Source organism: Ambystoma mexicanum, chromosome 3p (assembly GCF_040938575.1).
Source record: "Ambystoma mexicanum isolate Mex_15411 chromosome 3p, UKY_AmexF1_1, whole genome shotgun sequence".
Taxonomy (NCBI): Eukaryota; Metazoa; Chordata; class Amphibia; order Caudata; family Ambystomatidae; genus Ambystoma; species Ambystoma mexicanum.
In genome coordinates this window covers 1,215,856,040-1,215,873,196 of record NC_090925.1, presented here as the reverse complement: position 1 = coordinate 1,215,873,196, position 17,157 = coordinate 1,215,856,040, and the positions used below count along the sequence as shown (strand labels likewise).

At 46.9% G+C, this 17,157-nt stretch overlaps 1 protein-coding gene across 2 annotated transcripts in view; it reads left to right on the top strand.

The window, feature by feature from the left end:
- Positions 1-17,157, top strand: part of ADAMTS2 (ADAM metallopeptidase with thrombospondin type 1 motif 2) — a 2,237,498-nt gene that overhangs the window by 1,870,466 nt on the left and 349,875 nt on the right. For both annotated transcript variants that reach the window (XM_069652661.1, XM_069652662.1), the window contains one exon: positions 2,680-2,839. In XM_069652661.1, coding sequence (XP_069508762.1) covers positions 2,680-2,839 — 160 coding nt within the window. The remainder of the gene's footprint in view (positions 1-2,679; positions 2,840-17,157) is intronic.

The following is a 17,157-nucleotide window of genomic DNA, read 5'->3' as shown; positions in this document are numbered from 1 at the left end:
AGAGTTGAGAAAGGGTGACGCAACGTGAATGAAGTCCATAAAAGTCAAATCCAGCATTGGCCACATGACGATGATGGTGAAACCAGAATTTATCAGGACAGACTCCTGCAGAAGTAGGCTTGAGGGGGATGAAGGGGGAGCAGGGTAGAAGAATGAAGCAAAACAGGCAACATCTGTGTGCGAGAATGGTGGGGGCACAAGGAAACATCACGGGGGGACCAGAGGGGGTGGGGATGGCCTGTGGGGGCAGAGGGAGTAACACATGTTGGTGCATGCTGACCTGCTGTCTGAGCAGGGTGTCGGGCCATGGCTCCTCCTGGTCCAAACAGAAATTGCCCTTTTCTTCGTCTGCCCTTCGCTTAGGACGCCCGGGCGAGAGACGCCCTTGATCTAATAGTGCAGGAAGGAAGAGGCAGGGCTAATAAGGTGGGTGGTGCTTAGGCCAGGTGACCTAGATCCACTTGCACCGGCTCCCCATCTGCAAAGGAAAAGAGGCTGGAGGGCTCCTTAAGTAGAGAAAAAGAGCGGTAATCAGGTAGGCACCAGGTGGGCGGGGCTTAGGCCGGGTGGTCTAGATCCACTTGCACCTGCTCCCCATCTGCAAAGGAAAAGAGGCTGGAGGGTTCCTTAAGTAGGGAAAAAGAGTGGCAAGCAGGAAGGCACCAGGTCGACGGGGCTTGCTAAGTTGGGAAAAAGAGCAGCAGGCAGGAAGGCACCAGGTGGGCGGGGCTTAGGCCAGGTGACCTAGGTCCGATTGCACCTGCTCCCTATCTGCAAAGGAAAAGAGGCTGAAGGGCTCCTTAAGTAGGGAACAAGAGCAGCAAGCAGGAAGGCACCAGGTGGGTGGGGCTTCATAAGTGGTGAAATAGTGCCGCAAGCAGGAAGGCACCAGGTTAGCGGGGCTTGCTAAGTGGTGAAAAAGAGCGGCAGGAAGGATGGCACCAGGTGGGTGGGGCTTAGGCCAGTTGACCTAGATCCACTTGCAGCTGCTCCCCATCTGCTAAGGAAAAGAGGCTGAAGGGCTCATTAAGTAGGAAAAAGAGTGGCAAACAGGAAGGCACCAGGTGGGTGGGGCTTGCTAAGTGGTGAAAAAGAGCGGCAAGCAGGAAGGCACCAGGTGGGCGGGGCTTGCTAAGTGGTGAAAAAGAGCAGCAAGCAGGAAAGCACCATGTGGGCGGGGCTTGCTAAGTGGTGAAAAAGAGCGGCAGGCAGGAAGGCACCAGGTGGGCGGGGCTTAGGCCAGGTGACCTAGATCCACTAGCACCTGCTCCCCATCTGCAAAGGAAAAGAGGCTGGAAGGCTCCTTAAGTAGGGAAAAACAGTGGCAAGCAGGAAGGCCCAAGGTGGGCGGGGCTTGCTAAGTGGTGAAAAAGAGCAGCAGGCAGGAAGGCACCAGGTGGGTGGTGCTTAGGCCAGGTGACCTAGATCCACTTGCACTTGCTCCCCATCTGCAAAGAAAAAGAGGCTAGAGGGCTCCTTAAGTAGGGAAAAAGAGCAGTAAGCAAGAAGGCACCAGGTGGGCGGGGCTTGCTAAGTGGTGAAAAAGAGCGGCAGGCAGGAAGACACCAGGTGGGCGGGGCTTAGGCCAGGTGATCTAGATCCACTTGCACCTGCTCCCCATCTGCAAAGGAAAAGAGGCTGGAGGGCTCCTTAAGTAGGGAAAAAGAGCGGCAAGCAGGAAGGCACCTGGTGGGCGGGGCTTGCGAAGTGGTGAAAAAGAGCGGCAGGCAGGAAGGCACCAGGTAGGTGGGGCTTAGGCCGGTGACCTAGATCCACTTGCACCTGCTCCCCATTTGCCTCATGGCAGTGTGAATACTAAGGCACGTATGCACATTATCATCATCATCCTCATCATCATCTTTTCGGCTTTACTATACAACTATGAAGTGAATGATGTAAGAGGCAAAACCCTTATGCCTTAAAGCACCATAGGGGTTACCAAACACGTGTGTATGATAAACATAGAGGTATACATTTTGACATTTATTAATTTGTTTGTATGAACATGTGCAGTGGCAGAGTAGCATTAAATACCTCAGTCACTTCTCCCTCCAACAGGACTTTCAAAATGATACAAGACTGGGATAAATGGTGCATGAACCAGGAGGAGGAAACACTAAGAGTACACAAGCCACATGTTAATAGGGGATGTTCACAACATTTAGTCACTTTAAAGCGCATACAATTGAAGACTGTTTGCTGAGTAATAGACCCAGGACAATCAATGGAACCAAGGAAGACATTGTGGTATAGCCTGTTGTGTAATACCTATTAGGCCCAGCATTCTGATATAAGAAACAGCAAATCCAGATCTGACTTTAAACAGAGCAATGTAATAAAGGCGAAGAAGAACGTTACATTGGCTAGAGCAAGATGGTATATATACGGCAAAATGTGCTCGATCATATTTTTAGATCGAACCTTTTACATGTAACTTCTGTAACTGGTTAAACAGCAGAACTAATTAAATAATAAGTTGTAATTCAATCCAATCTCAAGGCACATAACATCATTATCAAAAGGAAAACAGAGTTTATGCAAATATATTTTAGTGTTTTCCATCCTTAAATAAATAATAACATATTGCAATGTTGTATATATTTTTGAAATAAGTAAAACATATGGCAACTCTTTCATGATTGTCACATGAATGTTTTCCTTTCCTTGTGTACAAATTAGGTGATTCCTCATGGTGACGCCAAAATTCATTTGTCTTATAAATACATGATTCATGAAGACTCATTAAATGTCGACAGCAACAATGTCGTGGAAGAAGATGTGATGCTATATGAATGGGCTCTGAAGAAATGGTCCCCATGCTCCAAGCCCTGCGGTGGAGGTAAGGTAGTAAGGGCTGTACGCCTTAGAAATATAATGGGTCATGCTCATGTGATGGAGGACGGAAAGTTCAGAACTATCCTACAATATGGAATATTGGAATGCAACATCTGTAAACCTGTTTCGATTGCGAATGATGAGAGAAAGCCCAATGCTGTTTTTCTTGTTCACGTTTGGGGAACTGCCATCAAGTTGTATCATTAGTTTTAAAAGAACCCCAGCAAGTGAAAGTAAGAAGCAGCACCGACACACGATTGCAGGACATGATACTAAAATACTTGCCAATTGACCCAGTGGTATCAGCATCACATTTATCCAGCTCTGACATTTTGGAAATACCCCGATTCAGTTGAGACCTGTAGGTGGATAGATATATTGGAAAAAGTGAAGCTACAACTCATCATGCAAAGTGTTCTGGGCTGAGAAGACATGGATAAAAGTGACTCTGGTGATGGGAGTTAACTTTGCAATCTTTTGCATAACTCCTCAGAGTTGCTGGAAATTATGAAACATTCTACTTACAACTCTCAACCATATAGGTAGCGCCTGATTGTAACACAGGCATTATAACTAAAGAGGAATTGACTCTTTATTGTGGTATTGTGAGGGGGAGATAAGATAGCAGGGGATTCCTCTGTTGCCAATGATAGAGAATCAGCACTACACTGTTACTAATGGTTCCATGTCCTTTTTCCAGACAGTAATTACTTTGAAAAATCACTTAAAATATGTTCTTTTTACATTTGGGGGCGGGTGGGTCCTCCATCAAGCTTCCCTTCCCCTACACTAGTACCCCTGCCCCAAGCCCCTCCCACACCTTTTGACCCCTTAGCCCAAAATCCCCTATATAATTCAAAATGTTTTCAGAGTAATTACTTTGAAGTAATTACTATCGGAAAAACCAGAGGTTACCGTTACTAACAAGGGGTGGCATGATTGGTAGCTGCATTGAAGCTACTTCAAAAAGAACAATGATCTCACAGATATACAAATTGACAAGCCACAAAATATTCTGTTAGTGACTATGGGCCTCATTACGACCCTGGCGGAGAGGGTTTTACGCCAGCGTAGTGCATGGCGTACCTCTCCGCCATACTACGAGTTCCCGTAGCGCCATGGCGGCCTTTTCCGCCTGGTTTTACCAGGCGGAGAAAACCATGGCGCTACGGGACCTCGTTGTTAATTACGCCGCCGTACTTTACGGCGGCGTAATTAACTCCTTCCCCACTCCCATTATACCCTATGGGGCAAAAATGGGAATGGGGAAGGGCAGAATGGGGATTGGGGATTTACCGCCCCGCCTGGGTCGTAATGAGGCCCTATGTGTCATGAACTCTCATTCTTGGAAGCTTGGAAGCTGTGGAGTAAGTGGAGGATCCAACATTGATTGTCCTTCCATGTTTCCAGCATTATCCCAATCTAGTCTTCTACGCCCCTCTCTGTGGATTTAAACCCTCTCACTGGTTTGCAACTTTCTACCCGCTTTGGTTCCAACGGTGTAGTTTTCTCCTACAGGCTCCTTCCTTTTCGACTGCTGTGGCTCTGATTCAGCGCTATCTCCCTTTACTACCGCTCACGCCTCTGTCTTCTCTCTATGCTGCTGTTCTGCCGTGGCTCTGGCCAAGCCCTCTCCACTTCCGCTCCTGCCTTCTCCTATCGCTGCTGTGCTGTTTTCCTCTGCTCTGCTTACCTTCCTCCTCTCTGCATACTATGTGGATCTGGATCTTATTGTTTGAAGTATTCCTCACCCACTACTGGATTCACAACAGTGCATCTTTCAGTGTTTCTAACCATTGGAAAACTCTTATCAGCCAACTTCACTCCAAGACCCGAAATTTTCCTTGTATCTGATGGAGTCTTCTATCTTTGGCAGATTGCAGCATCAAAACATCCTCCAAGGTTTTTTCTGCTTCCTGGCTTTTTCCTCAGTTCTGGGCTGATTCCAGAGGTGGCACCATTCTCTTCTGGTTGTGTATCCAATGGAAATTGTGGCGACCCCCCGGAACAGACCTTATCTCTTCCAGAAGAAGGGAACACCAGAAGAACAAACAGCCGCCTGATCTGAATTGAATTCCGACCTCTCCAACTACAATTCCTCAGCAGGTAAGAGTGAAGGGGATATTCAGGTCAGACGTGATAGTTTGCAATGTCCGTCTAATATGGCTGCTGCTGAACAAGTACAAGAGCTCCTGACAGCTGTACAGGGCGTGTCAATGGAAGTTCAAGGCTTGAAGGCCGAGAACATGGTTCTGCACCAGATAGTAGCAGCCAGAGATGCCCATTAGTCAGACCTGCTGCCACTGGGATTGGCAGCAGGCAAATTCGATGGTTCATCTAAGAAAGTGTAGGAATTAATTGATGCCTGCGTTGTATATTTCACATTTAGACCCACTACTTATGCCACGGATCAGGCAAGAGTGGGGATTTTGATCTCAAACATGGTGGGCAATGCCCTAGCTTGGGCTACTCCACTGATGTTGTCCGGCAACCCAGTCTTTCAAGATTATAATGCCTTTGTGGCATTGTTTCAACAGACCTTCCAAAGACCTGAGATGGTTTTCACTGCAGGAAAATCCCTTTTAAACATTAAACAAGGCTCAATGGACTCATTAACTTACGTCTCCTCATTCAAGCATTTGGCGAGTGAAGCTGGTTGGCCTGAGTCCATTCAGTGTACTGTCTTTAGAAGAGGTCTCCAAGATGAACTAAAAGACGAATTGGCCCACGTTGCTCGCCCAAACACACTTGAAGAATTATTCTCTCTAGTCTTATAGATAGACTACCGGTTAGCAGAACGGCGTGTTGAAAGAAGAAGAGGTCGAACTTTGGGGGTTCCAGCTTCTATCCCTACACAGTCCTTAATCACATACCATTGTCAAGGATCTGAAGAACCAATGCAAATTGGAACCCGCAAAAGGACCATTGATGCCATCTGAAAGGTAAAGAAGAAGGAACAAAGGTTTGTGTTTGTATTGTGCTTCTGAAGGATACCTTTAGCGAGACTGCCGAGAAATACGTCCCCTGAGAATGGGAAACAAAAGACCCCAGTCCTAGGAAGGACCACTAACCGGAGTTTGCTTGAAGTTTCCAACAAGACCGGTCTTTCCGAAATCACAGATGTCGATTCCCCCGTGATGGTGGTTCGCACCATTTTGCAATGGGGAGAACAAGAAACAAGGGAAGTCTTAGCCCTGATAGATTTCGGGGCTGCTGGAAATTTCAATGACATTCATTGGGCTGGTAAGGAAGGTATACCACTTCTTTGCAAGTAAGAAGAACAATCTGTTGAGGAGGTGGATGGACGCCCACTTAGTTCCGGTCTTATCGTTCAGACTACATCACTTTTGCAGGTATCTATTTTTGACCATCATGAGAAAACCTCCTTTGACGTCATTTGGCCAGCACACTTTCCCGTTAAATTGGGCATTCCATGGTTACGCTGACACAATCCACTCATCAACTGGTCTGAGAATACCGTACTTTTTCACTCCAAATTTTGCAAGAAGCAATGTTCGGCTTCCTCCCATCTAGAGTGTACTGTAGCCTCCTATGCGTCTAAGGGCTTCACAGGAGTCAATTGCATGTCTTCCCTGTTTCAGAAATAATCTGATGTGTTTGAAGACAAGATTCAGAAAGATTTACCACCTCATCTACCCTAGGACTGCTCCATTGACATTCTACCTGAGTCCATAGTTCCATTTTGATGCATGTATTCCTGGACCTTCCAGAAAGAAAGGCTTTACGAGAATACCTTGAGAACAATCTGCAGAATCGGCTCATTCCTGCACCTAAATCTCCAGTAGGAGCTTCGTTATTTTTCATCCCAAAGAAGGACACAAGTGAGCTTTGACCATATATAGACTTCAGAGGACTTAACAAGGTTACTATACACGACCGTTAGCCGATGCCTTTGATTAAAGACATTCTGGAGGCAGTACAAGGGGCGGTAATCTTTAGCAACCTTGACTTACGGGGTTAATACCATCTGATAAGAATAAAGGCTGTTGATGAGTGGAAGACTGCATTCCGTACTCCATTCAGACTCTTTGAGTATTCTGTAATGCCATTTGAGCTCGTTAATGCCCCAGCAATCTTTCAACAGTTTATGGATTGTCTCTTCGTAGACCTATTATACCTGTCGGCAATTGTATACCTTGATGATATCCTTGACTTTTCAAACCGGACAGAATCACATCAGAAGCATCTCCCAGAGGTATTGGAACGGCTCCGGAAACATCATTTGTTTGCCAAACCTGAAAAATTTCTGTTAGCTGATCCTCTGTACCCTAACTTGGTTTCATCCTGTCCGATAAGGGAGTTGAAATGGATCCTATGAAGGTCTCCTCTATTCTTGATTGGCCTTCACCCTCTTTAGTTAAGGAAATACAGACATTTCTAGGACTATCTAATTTCTATCGGAAGTTCATTGGAAATTTCTCTCAAGGTACTTCCACTACCGCTTTACTAAAAGAAGATGTGCCTTTAATTTGGAGTTCCGAAGCTGAACAGGTATTTCGGGAGCTTCAGGCTAAATTCTGTACAGCTCCCATTCTTAGACAACCAAATCAACAACTACCCTTCAACGTTGAAACTGATGCTTCTGCTGGAGCTGCCGGTGCAGTCTTAAAACAAAGTCAAGATGGGTCAGAACACCCAGTTGCCTATTATTCTGGAACCCTAATCCCTAGTGAGATCAACTACTCTGTTATAGAGAAGGAATTACTGGCTATCAAGCAGGCATGTGCAGAATGGCGCCACCTTCTTCAAGCCTCTTTGCATCCCGTTGAAATAAGAAGGTTTACCGCAGATGGAGTGTCATAATGCTTGTCAGATTACATGAGCCTACTTCTTTGCCCAATATGACTTTGTCATCACTTACATGGCTCGGAGCAAGAACATGGTAGCTGATAGTGTGTCCCGATGTCCTTCTTTGTGCCAAGGTTCAGACTTCAAGGGAGAATGCATGTTGGAGGAAGTCAAGTTTGTGTGTATTATGTCCAGTTTTCTTCAGGAAGTCAAGGAAGCCTCAGCAAAGAACTTGGTCCTGCTCCTTCATAAATTCCAAACACAGATGGTCAATAAGGAAGGATTACTCTGTATAGAAGATTGCTTGTACATACCCGATCTTGCTCTTCGGAGTCATATTCTATCCTGGGGACACAACACCATTTTGGCCGGTCATAAAGGTATAGCTTCTACCATCGACCTCATAACCTGATCATTCTGGTGGCCAACCATAAGACCAGATATCAAACAATATGTCCTGTCATGTGCAGTCTGTGTCAGAAGTAAATACTCCACCACCAAACCAATAGGATTGTTGGAACAGTCCAAGCTACCAACGGAACCCTGGACTCATCTTTCCACAGATTTTGTGGTAGATCTCCCACCTTCCCAGGGTCATACTCCCATAATGGTGACAGTGGACAATTTCAGTAAGTTAGCCCACTTTACTCCCCTCCATGGCGTTCCCACTGCACCAGAAATGGCTCAGGTCTTCCTTAGGGACATTGTCCTATTACATGGTTTGCCAGTTTCCATAACCTCAGATAGTGTCACTGCTGCCGGCGACTGGCGTTTGTGGCGAAGGTGGAAACAGGGACACCATTGAAGTGTTCCGTTACGTTCCTTCTCCGTCTACCAGACACGGTCTAGTTGTTTCCAAGATGGCCGCCGCCATTTGTTTATCTCACTCGGCTGCCGGTGGCTCTGCGCGTTGCAACTGTGTTCATTCTCGCCCCGTTGCTTGCGCTAGTTTTTTCCTGTGACAGTCTTGTCCTTCTATCACGCCTTGTTCGGCGTCTGTTTTGTTTCCTTCTCCTCCCGTTCCGTTTTGGCTTTCCCCCTCTCTCTGTTTTCCGCTTGCCTCCCCCCCTTGCTTCCCGTGCTGCTTCCCCCCGCTGCCATTCTTCGCTCTTGGATTCCCTCTGACTCCCGGATTCCCCCGTTCTCGCTTGTCCTCCACGTTGCGGGGTACTTACCTGTATCCAGCTACCTCCAACTACCGGTCTGCATAGACACGCCAACCTCGCTGTTCCTGGGTATTCGGCGGAGGACTCATCCTACCTACTACGGATCCGACGACTTCTATTGCCTCTACGACTACACCGGATCCAGGGGTTTTTTGCCATCCAGTGGCTTTTTCCCCTCTGGCTGTCGCGGAGGGGAGTCACCGACGGTTTTCTCTGTCTCAGAGTCACGGTGGCTTCCTTCCGAGGTAGACCTTATCTTCAAAAAAAGAAGAAGCCTTACATTGGACTCACCCGCAGAAAGAAACTAGGACTATTCAGGTGAGGAGGAGGTTATTGGGGAATGTAGTATCTCGAGTGGAGACAAAGACATTGCTGACCTTCTAGCTGATCCCATAGCCTATAGCACCAGTTATGATAGATAGGGGATCCCAGTACACTTTGCGTTTTTGAATGGTCATATGTGATTTACTTGGTATTGAATGTGCCCTTACTTCAGGTTACCATCCACAATCTAATGGTCAGACACAACGCTTAAATGGAACAATATCTTGGGTGTTTCACCAACGCTGAACAGGACAACTGGGCTAGTCTTTTGCCTACAGAAGAGTTTGCATAAAACAGTGCTATTCTACCTCATTTCCTTCTACCAATATGCCTACAATAGACTCTTTATTAGTCTTCATCTCTTCGCCCCAAGAAAAGGCATATAAAAACCTGGAAGAAAGCAGAATAAGGTATAAAAGTCAAGCTTATTCCCATTGCGGACAAGTGCCAGATTGGAAAGAAGGATCTTGTGTCTGGCTATCAACCAAACATCTGCCCAGATGGACTCACCTATCTAAACTGTCTCCCAGATATATATGGCCTTTTACCATTACTCCACAAATCAACCCAGTGGCATTTAAACTCAAGTTACTGAAATCTCTTTGACAAATCCATCCGTTTTTCCATGCTTCATTGCTCAAGACCTATGTTTCTGATAGATTCCAGAGAAGAGATTTCTATCAGGGTACTTCTATTAACCCTTAATCTGACGTTTATCAATTGGAAGACGTTCGGATTCTAGGTATCACATGGGAAGATTACAATATCTGATATGATGGAAAGGATATACACCTGCGTATATACACCAGCAGAAGACTCTTGGGAGCCGTTATCTAATATCAAGGCACCCAGATGTATCCAAAGGTTTCATCGTCTCCACCCGGGCAAGCCGGGTGTTTCCGCCCGTAGAAGGAGACATGCTGTCATGAACTCTCGTTACTGGAAGCTGTGGAGTAAGTGGAGGATCCGACATTTATTTTCCTATCACGTTGCCAGCCTCATCCACGTTCTAGTCTTCTGCGCTCCTCTCCAAGTATTTAAACCCTTATGCCCTGCCCACTCGCTGCATTGCAACTTACTACCCGCTTTGTTTCCGCCCCCCCCACTCGCTGCATTGCAACTTTCTACCCGCTTTGGTTCCAATGCTGCAGTTATCTCCTATGGGCTCCTTCCTTTTTGACTGCTGTGACTCCAGCTCTGCACTCACTCTATTTGCTACTGCTCGAGCCTCCTCTCTATGCTGCTGCTCTGCTGTGGCTCCAGCCCTACCCTCTCCGCTTCTGCTCCTGCCTCTGCCTTCTCCTATCGCTGCTGTGCTGTTTTCCTCTGCTCTGCTTACCTTCCTCCTCTCTGCATACTATGTGGACCTGGACCTTGTTGTTTGGACTATTCCTCACCTGCTACTGGATTCACAACAGTGCATCTTTCAGCGTTTCAATCTCTTATCAGCCAACTTCACTCCAAGACCCGATATTGTCCTTGTATCTGACGGAGTCTTCTATCTTTGTCGGATTGTGGCATCAAAACATCCTCTGAGGTTTTTTCTGCCTTTGGGCTTTTTCCTCGGTGTCAATAATGGGGCTCACCTGTGATTCGGTGTCTGATTCGCAGGAAGATATTTCAGCCTCAGCAGATGGCGTAGTCCGGTCCGGAGTCTTTTTTTTAGAGAAGAGATACGGTCTGTTCCGGGAACTCGCCACAGTGGTTGTGTAAGAAGGCAGACAGCAACCAAGGCGGAGGATTCCCTGCACAGCCTGTTAGGGGAAAAAGCCAGTGGCAGAAAAAAACCCTGAATTGTTCGAATGAGCACAGGGCTGAATGGAAGTCCAACGATCTTTCAGTTCCGGGAAGAAATTCGTCACTGAGGTACGCTATTGTAAGCGCTGCGAGGAAATAAGGACAAGAGGTTCTGCAGCAGGGGATCCGGTAAGTGCCAGGTAACAGGTCCGGCGTAGCATCCGACAGAGGAAACCAGGTTCATTCATCCATCTCATAAAGGATCGGCAGCAGGTAGGGAGTAAGGAAAAACTGGAGAGAGACAAAAGAAACTACATACCCGTAGCCGTGAAGCTAGACGTGATACCGCCAAGACGAGACTTAAATAGAAACCAAGAAGCAGACCATAAGTATAAAAAAAGAAAAATAGAATCCCGATGAAATCACCCAAATGTTTATGAGGAGAAAAAGAAAGTATGCACAGTGAAAAAGCCAGAAGCTAGAATGAGCTGTGAAAATGGTAGGGTGAAAGTAACGATGCCCCGGAAGAAAGGCAATACGAAAATGCCGAGAGAAGGAGGCGGAGTTGCCTGAAAGTGAAAAGCCGAGCGGCGGCCGGGAAACGGAGGAAATACACATAAAGAAAAAAAAGATACCGAGAGTGGTAACGCCAAAGGCGGAAAAATAGAGCTAAGGAACCACGACACTATGGAAGAGAAAAGTCAGACGGGAGGTAATACACAGAAGGCACGGGAACCAAAGGCACCAGTGTAGCGAAGGAACAGGAAACAGTTGCAACGCAAGGAGGGGGCGTGGCTAACCTCAATATGAAGCGCACAGAACGTAACAGCTAGAACGCTGCACAGGGTGCCGTGAAGGGTAAATTAATGGCGTTTCCACCGTGTCCAACACTTCCATCGTCCTGTCCTCATGACAGTATGCCCCCTTCTAGGGGCACCTACCCCGGGTTTACCGGGATGAAGGGCATGAAACTGCCGTACACATCTGGGAGCTGAAATACTGGTCACGGGTTCCCAGGAGTCTTCAGCCTGAGAGTATCCTTTCCACCGGATCAAGTACTGAAGTCTGCCTCTGTAATACCTGGAGTCCAGGATCTTGTCTACTTCATAGACTTCTGGGTCAGGTTCCCTGCTCTTTATCTGGAACCTTTTCTTCCGGTGGTGAAGATCCGGGATAAATGACTTCAACAAGGACGAGTGAAATACTGGATGGATTCGGCTGAGTTGCTGAGGAAGTTTTAGTCGAAAAGCCACTGGATTAATCTGAGCAGTGATGGAATATGGACCTAGATATTTGGGGGCCAGTTTTGATGGATGAGTCCATCTGGGTAGGTACTTAGTAGAGAGCCAGACCTTATCCCCGACTTGCCAGTTAGGATTTTGGGTGCGGTGTAGGTCGGCCTGGTGTTTATTTCGGGCTCGGCTTTCTTGTAGATTAATAACAGCTGTCTTTTGGGTCTTGTGGATATTTTCCAACAGAGAATCCACCGTTGGTAGGTTCGAAGGTTGGATCTTATCCAGTGGAAAGGATCGGGGATGTTGCCCATAAATGCAGAAGAAGGGTGACATCTTGATAGCTGAGTGTACTGTATTATTATAAGAGAATTCTGCCAAGGGGAGGAGTGGCACCCAGTCGTCTTGTTGATCATTGACAAAGCAGCGGAGGTACTGTTCCATGGTGGCATTGAGCCGCTCTGTTTGTCCATTTGACTGGGGATGGTATCCAGAAGTGAGAGCTCTTTCAATCCCTAGTAGGTCACATAATGTCTTCCAGAATGTTGAAGTGAATTGTGAGCCTCGATCAGATAGAATGGTAGTCGGAATACCATGGAGTCTAATTACGTCTCTGAGAAATACCCGTGCCATCTCCGGAGCCGAAGGTACTCCTTTCAGAGGGGTGAAATGACCCATCTTGCTGAAGCTGTCAACAGTAACCATAATTGCAGTGTATCCTTGTGATAACGGAAGATCGGTTACAAAATCTGTGGAGACATGTGACCACGGAGTAGTTGGTAGTCTGGGTTGTAGTAGTAGCCCCGCCGGTTTGGAAAGGATAGCCTTACTTCTGGCACAGATAGGACAAGAATTAACAAATTGTTTGATGTTAGAGAGCATGGATGGCCACCAAAACATCCGTTGGATCAGGTCTGATGTGGCAGCGAAGCCCTTGTGCCCTGCGATCCGAGAGTTGTGACCCCAATGAAGGACTCGTTCTTGTAGTTTGGCATCGGGTACAAAGAGTCTTCCTAGATGGAACCACATTCCTTCTTTCTTGGTTAGTTTGTTTCTTATCCATCTGGGAAGAGGCTTGAGAGCCTCTACGGAGGTTTCTTTGACTTTCTGAAGAAACCTTGAGATCGAATGGACAAATCGAACTTCTGAGAACATTCCTTCTCCTTTAAAAGGTGGACTGGTGAAAGAAGAAGGACTTCTGGATAAGCAGTCTGCCAATATGTTCTTGCTACCCGGAAGGTAGGTAATGTAAAAATCATATTGAGCAAAGAAATAAGCCCATCGGGCTTGTCTGGAATTCCTGCACTCCATTCGTTGTAATACTTTGAGATTGCTATGGTCGGTACGTATTTCGAATGGGTGTCTTGACCCTTGAAGCAGATGTCTCCATTCTGAGCATGCCTTTTTAATGGCCAGCAGCTCTTTCTCAATTACTGAGTAATTGTACTCACTGGGGTTTAGTGTGCGAGAGAGGTAGGCAATAGGGTGTTCCACCCCGTTATACTTTTGTTTGAGTACTGCCCCCAGAGCCCCAGCTGAAGCGTCTGTTTCAACAATGAAGGGTATTCTTTGATCAGGTTGTTTTAAAATGGGTGCGGAACAAAAGGCCTTCTTCAATCCTTGAAACGCTTGTTCAGCCGTGTGATTCCAGCTGAAGGGGACGTTTTTTTTTCAGAAGAGCAGTGATGGGGAGTACTTGTTCAGAGAAGTTAAGAATGAACCTTCTATAAAAGTTGGAGAGACCCAAGAAGGCTTGTACTTCTTTTACAGTGGAAGGAGAGGGCCATTCGAGAATAGCCGTGACCTTCTTTTGATCCATTTCAATGCCTTGTTCGGATAGGATAAATCCTAGATAAGGTACAGAAGACACAGCAATAAGACATTTTTCAGGTTTTGCAAAGAGTTGATGGCGCCTCAATCGCTTCATAACCTCGGTAAGATGTTCCTGATGTTGATGAGGGTGACGAGAAAAAAACAAAATGTCGTCCAAGTAAACAATAACTGAAACAAACAATAAGTCACCAAATAGATGGTCCATAAACCTCTCGAAGGCTGCCGGGGCATTGACTAGACCAAACGGCATAACTCTGTATTCAAACAGTCCAAAAGGGGTACGGAAAGCCGTCTTCCACTCGTCCCCTTTCTTTACCCTTAAGAGGTGATAGGCGCCTCTTAAGTCTAGTTTACTAAACAGGCGTGCCCCTTCGACTGCTTCCAGTATGTCCTTGATCAAAGGCATTGGGTAGCGATCTCTCACAGTGATCTTGTTTAGTCCTCTATAATCGATGCAAGGACGCAGTTCGCTAGTATCCTTTTTGGCAATAAAAAACAAAGAAGCCCCAGCTGGGGATTTCGAAGGCTGGATCAATCCGTTTTGTAGGTTTTGATCTAAATAGGTTCTTAGAGCTTGCTTTTCGGGTTATGTTCAAGGAGAACATGCGCCCAAAGGGCACCGAAGTCTCCGGAATCAGGTCAATGACACAGTCTTCAGGACGGTGTGGGGGTAGATCCTTAGGTAATCGGTCTTCAAATACGTCAGCATACTCCTGAAATACTGAATGGACATGATGGACCTGAAGAGATTCAGAAGCCACTGAAGGGCACGAGACAGCAACTCTTTCTGTTTGCTTATGGAGACAACAATGTTGGACACAAAACTCAGAATCAAACCTTATGGTGTTGAGGGACCAGTTTATCGTTGGATTGTGTCGGCGTAGCCAAGGAATCCCTAGAATTACAGGAAAATGTGCTGCTCTTATAACATCGAATTCGAGGGTTTCCTGGTGATGTGAAATACATACTTGGATGTTGGTCGCTGCTTGCACAATGGGTCCAGAACTCAAGGGGCGTCCGTCCACTCCTTCCACCTTTTGTTTCTCCTCCTTATTCACCAAGCAGATGCCTTCTTGTGTGGCCCAGTTTACGTCGAGGAAATTACCAGCTGCTCCGCTGTCAATGAGGGCTAGGGCGTTCTTCTTAGGTTGATCATTCCACTGCAGAGTGAGTTGTAAAACCATAAGATGTGGATCTTCTCCTGAAGTTTGAGCACAAGGTGAGCCTTTCACTACACCCCGGTAAGCGGCTCCTTCTAAAACCGGGGTCTGTCGTTTCCCCGACGCCGTGGGGGTACTTCCGGGCAGTCCCTAAGAAAGTGGGCGTCTGATGCACAATACATGCAAAGGCCTCTTTCTTTTCTTCTGTTTCTTTCCACGGAGGAAAGGGGGCCCCTGGCAGTGCTGATTTGCATTGGTTCTTCCCCTCCCCGGTGGGATGTTTGAGGTGCCGAGGATGGGGGTCCAGGAACTGGGGATATCTGGGATCGGCCCTTCCTTTTCTCTGACTTACGTTCCATAATACGATAGTCTATTTGAAGAGCCAGAGAAAATAATTCGGCTAGCGTAGCTGGTCTAGGAACCCTTGCCAACTCATCTTTTAGATCTTCATGTAGACCTCTTCTGAACGCAGTATATTGCACAGTCTCGGGCCAACCCACTTCGGCTGCCAGTCTCTTAAATGCTGAGATGTAGGACATTAGGTCCGTAGATCCTTGCTTGATGTCAAACATAGCTTCACCCGCCGAGAAGCCGATCTCCTGGCGTTCAAAAGACTGTCGTAACAGGTTAGTGAAGGCGTTATAATCTTGTAGGACCGGATTGTTGGACGTGACCAATGGAGTAGCCCATGCTAGGGCATTCCCAATCATGTTCGATATGAGAAATCCCACTCGAGTGCGGTCTGAGGCATAAGTATTTGGCCGGAATGTAAAATAGACCATGCAGGCATCCAAAAACTCCTTAACCTTCTTGGGTGCTCCGTCAAATTTGCCAACCGCCAGAGAAAAAGGCGGTAGGTCGGACAGATGGGGTTCTCTGGTGGTTACCAGCTGTCGGAGCACGGCATTTTCCGTCTTCACTCCCTGCATCTCCAGGGAGAGACTCTGTACCGCATTTATCAACTCCTGGACTTGCTCTGCTGTGGCCATAACTGGGCGTTGCAATCTGTCAATAATGGGGCTCACCTGTGTTTCGGTGTCTGATTCGCAGGAAGATATTTCAGCCTCAGCAGATGGCGTAGTCCGGTCCGGAGTCTTTTTTTTAGAGAAGAGATACGGTCTGTTCCGGGAACTCGCCACAGTGGTTGTGTAAGAAGGCAGACAGCAACCAAGGCGGAGGATTCCCTGCACAGCCTGTTAGGGGAAAAAGCCAGTGGCAGAAAAAACCCCTGAATTGTTCGAATGAGCACAGGGCTGAATGGAAGTCCAACGATCTTTCAGTTCCGGGAAGAAATTCGTCACTGAGGTACGCTATTGTAAGCGCTGCGAGGAAATAAGGACAAGAGGTTCTGCAGCAGGGGATCCGGTAAGTGCCAGGTAACAGGTCCAGCGTAGCATCCGACAGAGGAAACCAGGTTCATTCATCCATCTCATAAAGGATCGGCAGCAGGTAGGGAGTAAGGAAAAACTGGAGAGAGACAAAAGAAACTACATACCCGTAGCCGTGAAGCTAGACGTGATACCGCAAAGACGAGACTTAAATAGAAACCAAGAAGCAGACCATAAGTATAAAAAAAGAAAAATAGAATCCCGATGAAATCACCCAAATGTTTATGAGGAGAAAAAGAAAGTATGCACAGTGAAAAAGCCAGAAGCTAGAATGAGCTGTGAAAATGGTAGGGTGAAAGTAACGATGCCCCGGAAGAAAGGCAATACGAAAATGCCGAGAGAAGGAGGCGGAGTTGCCTGAAAGTGAAAAGCCGAGCGGCGGCTGGGAAACGGAGGAAATACACATAAAGAAAAAAAAGATACCGAGAGTGGTAACGCCAAAGGCGGAAAAATAGAGCTAAGGAACCACAACACTATGGAAGAGAAAAGTCAGACGGGAGGTAATACACAGAAGGCACGGGAACCAAAGGCACCAGTGTAGCGAAGGAACAGGAAACAGTTGCAACGCAAGGAGGGGGCGTGGCTAACCTCAATATGAAGCGCACAGAACGTAACAGCTAGAACGCTGCACAGGGTGCCGTGAAGGGTAAATTAATGGTGTTTCCACCGTGTC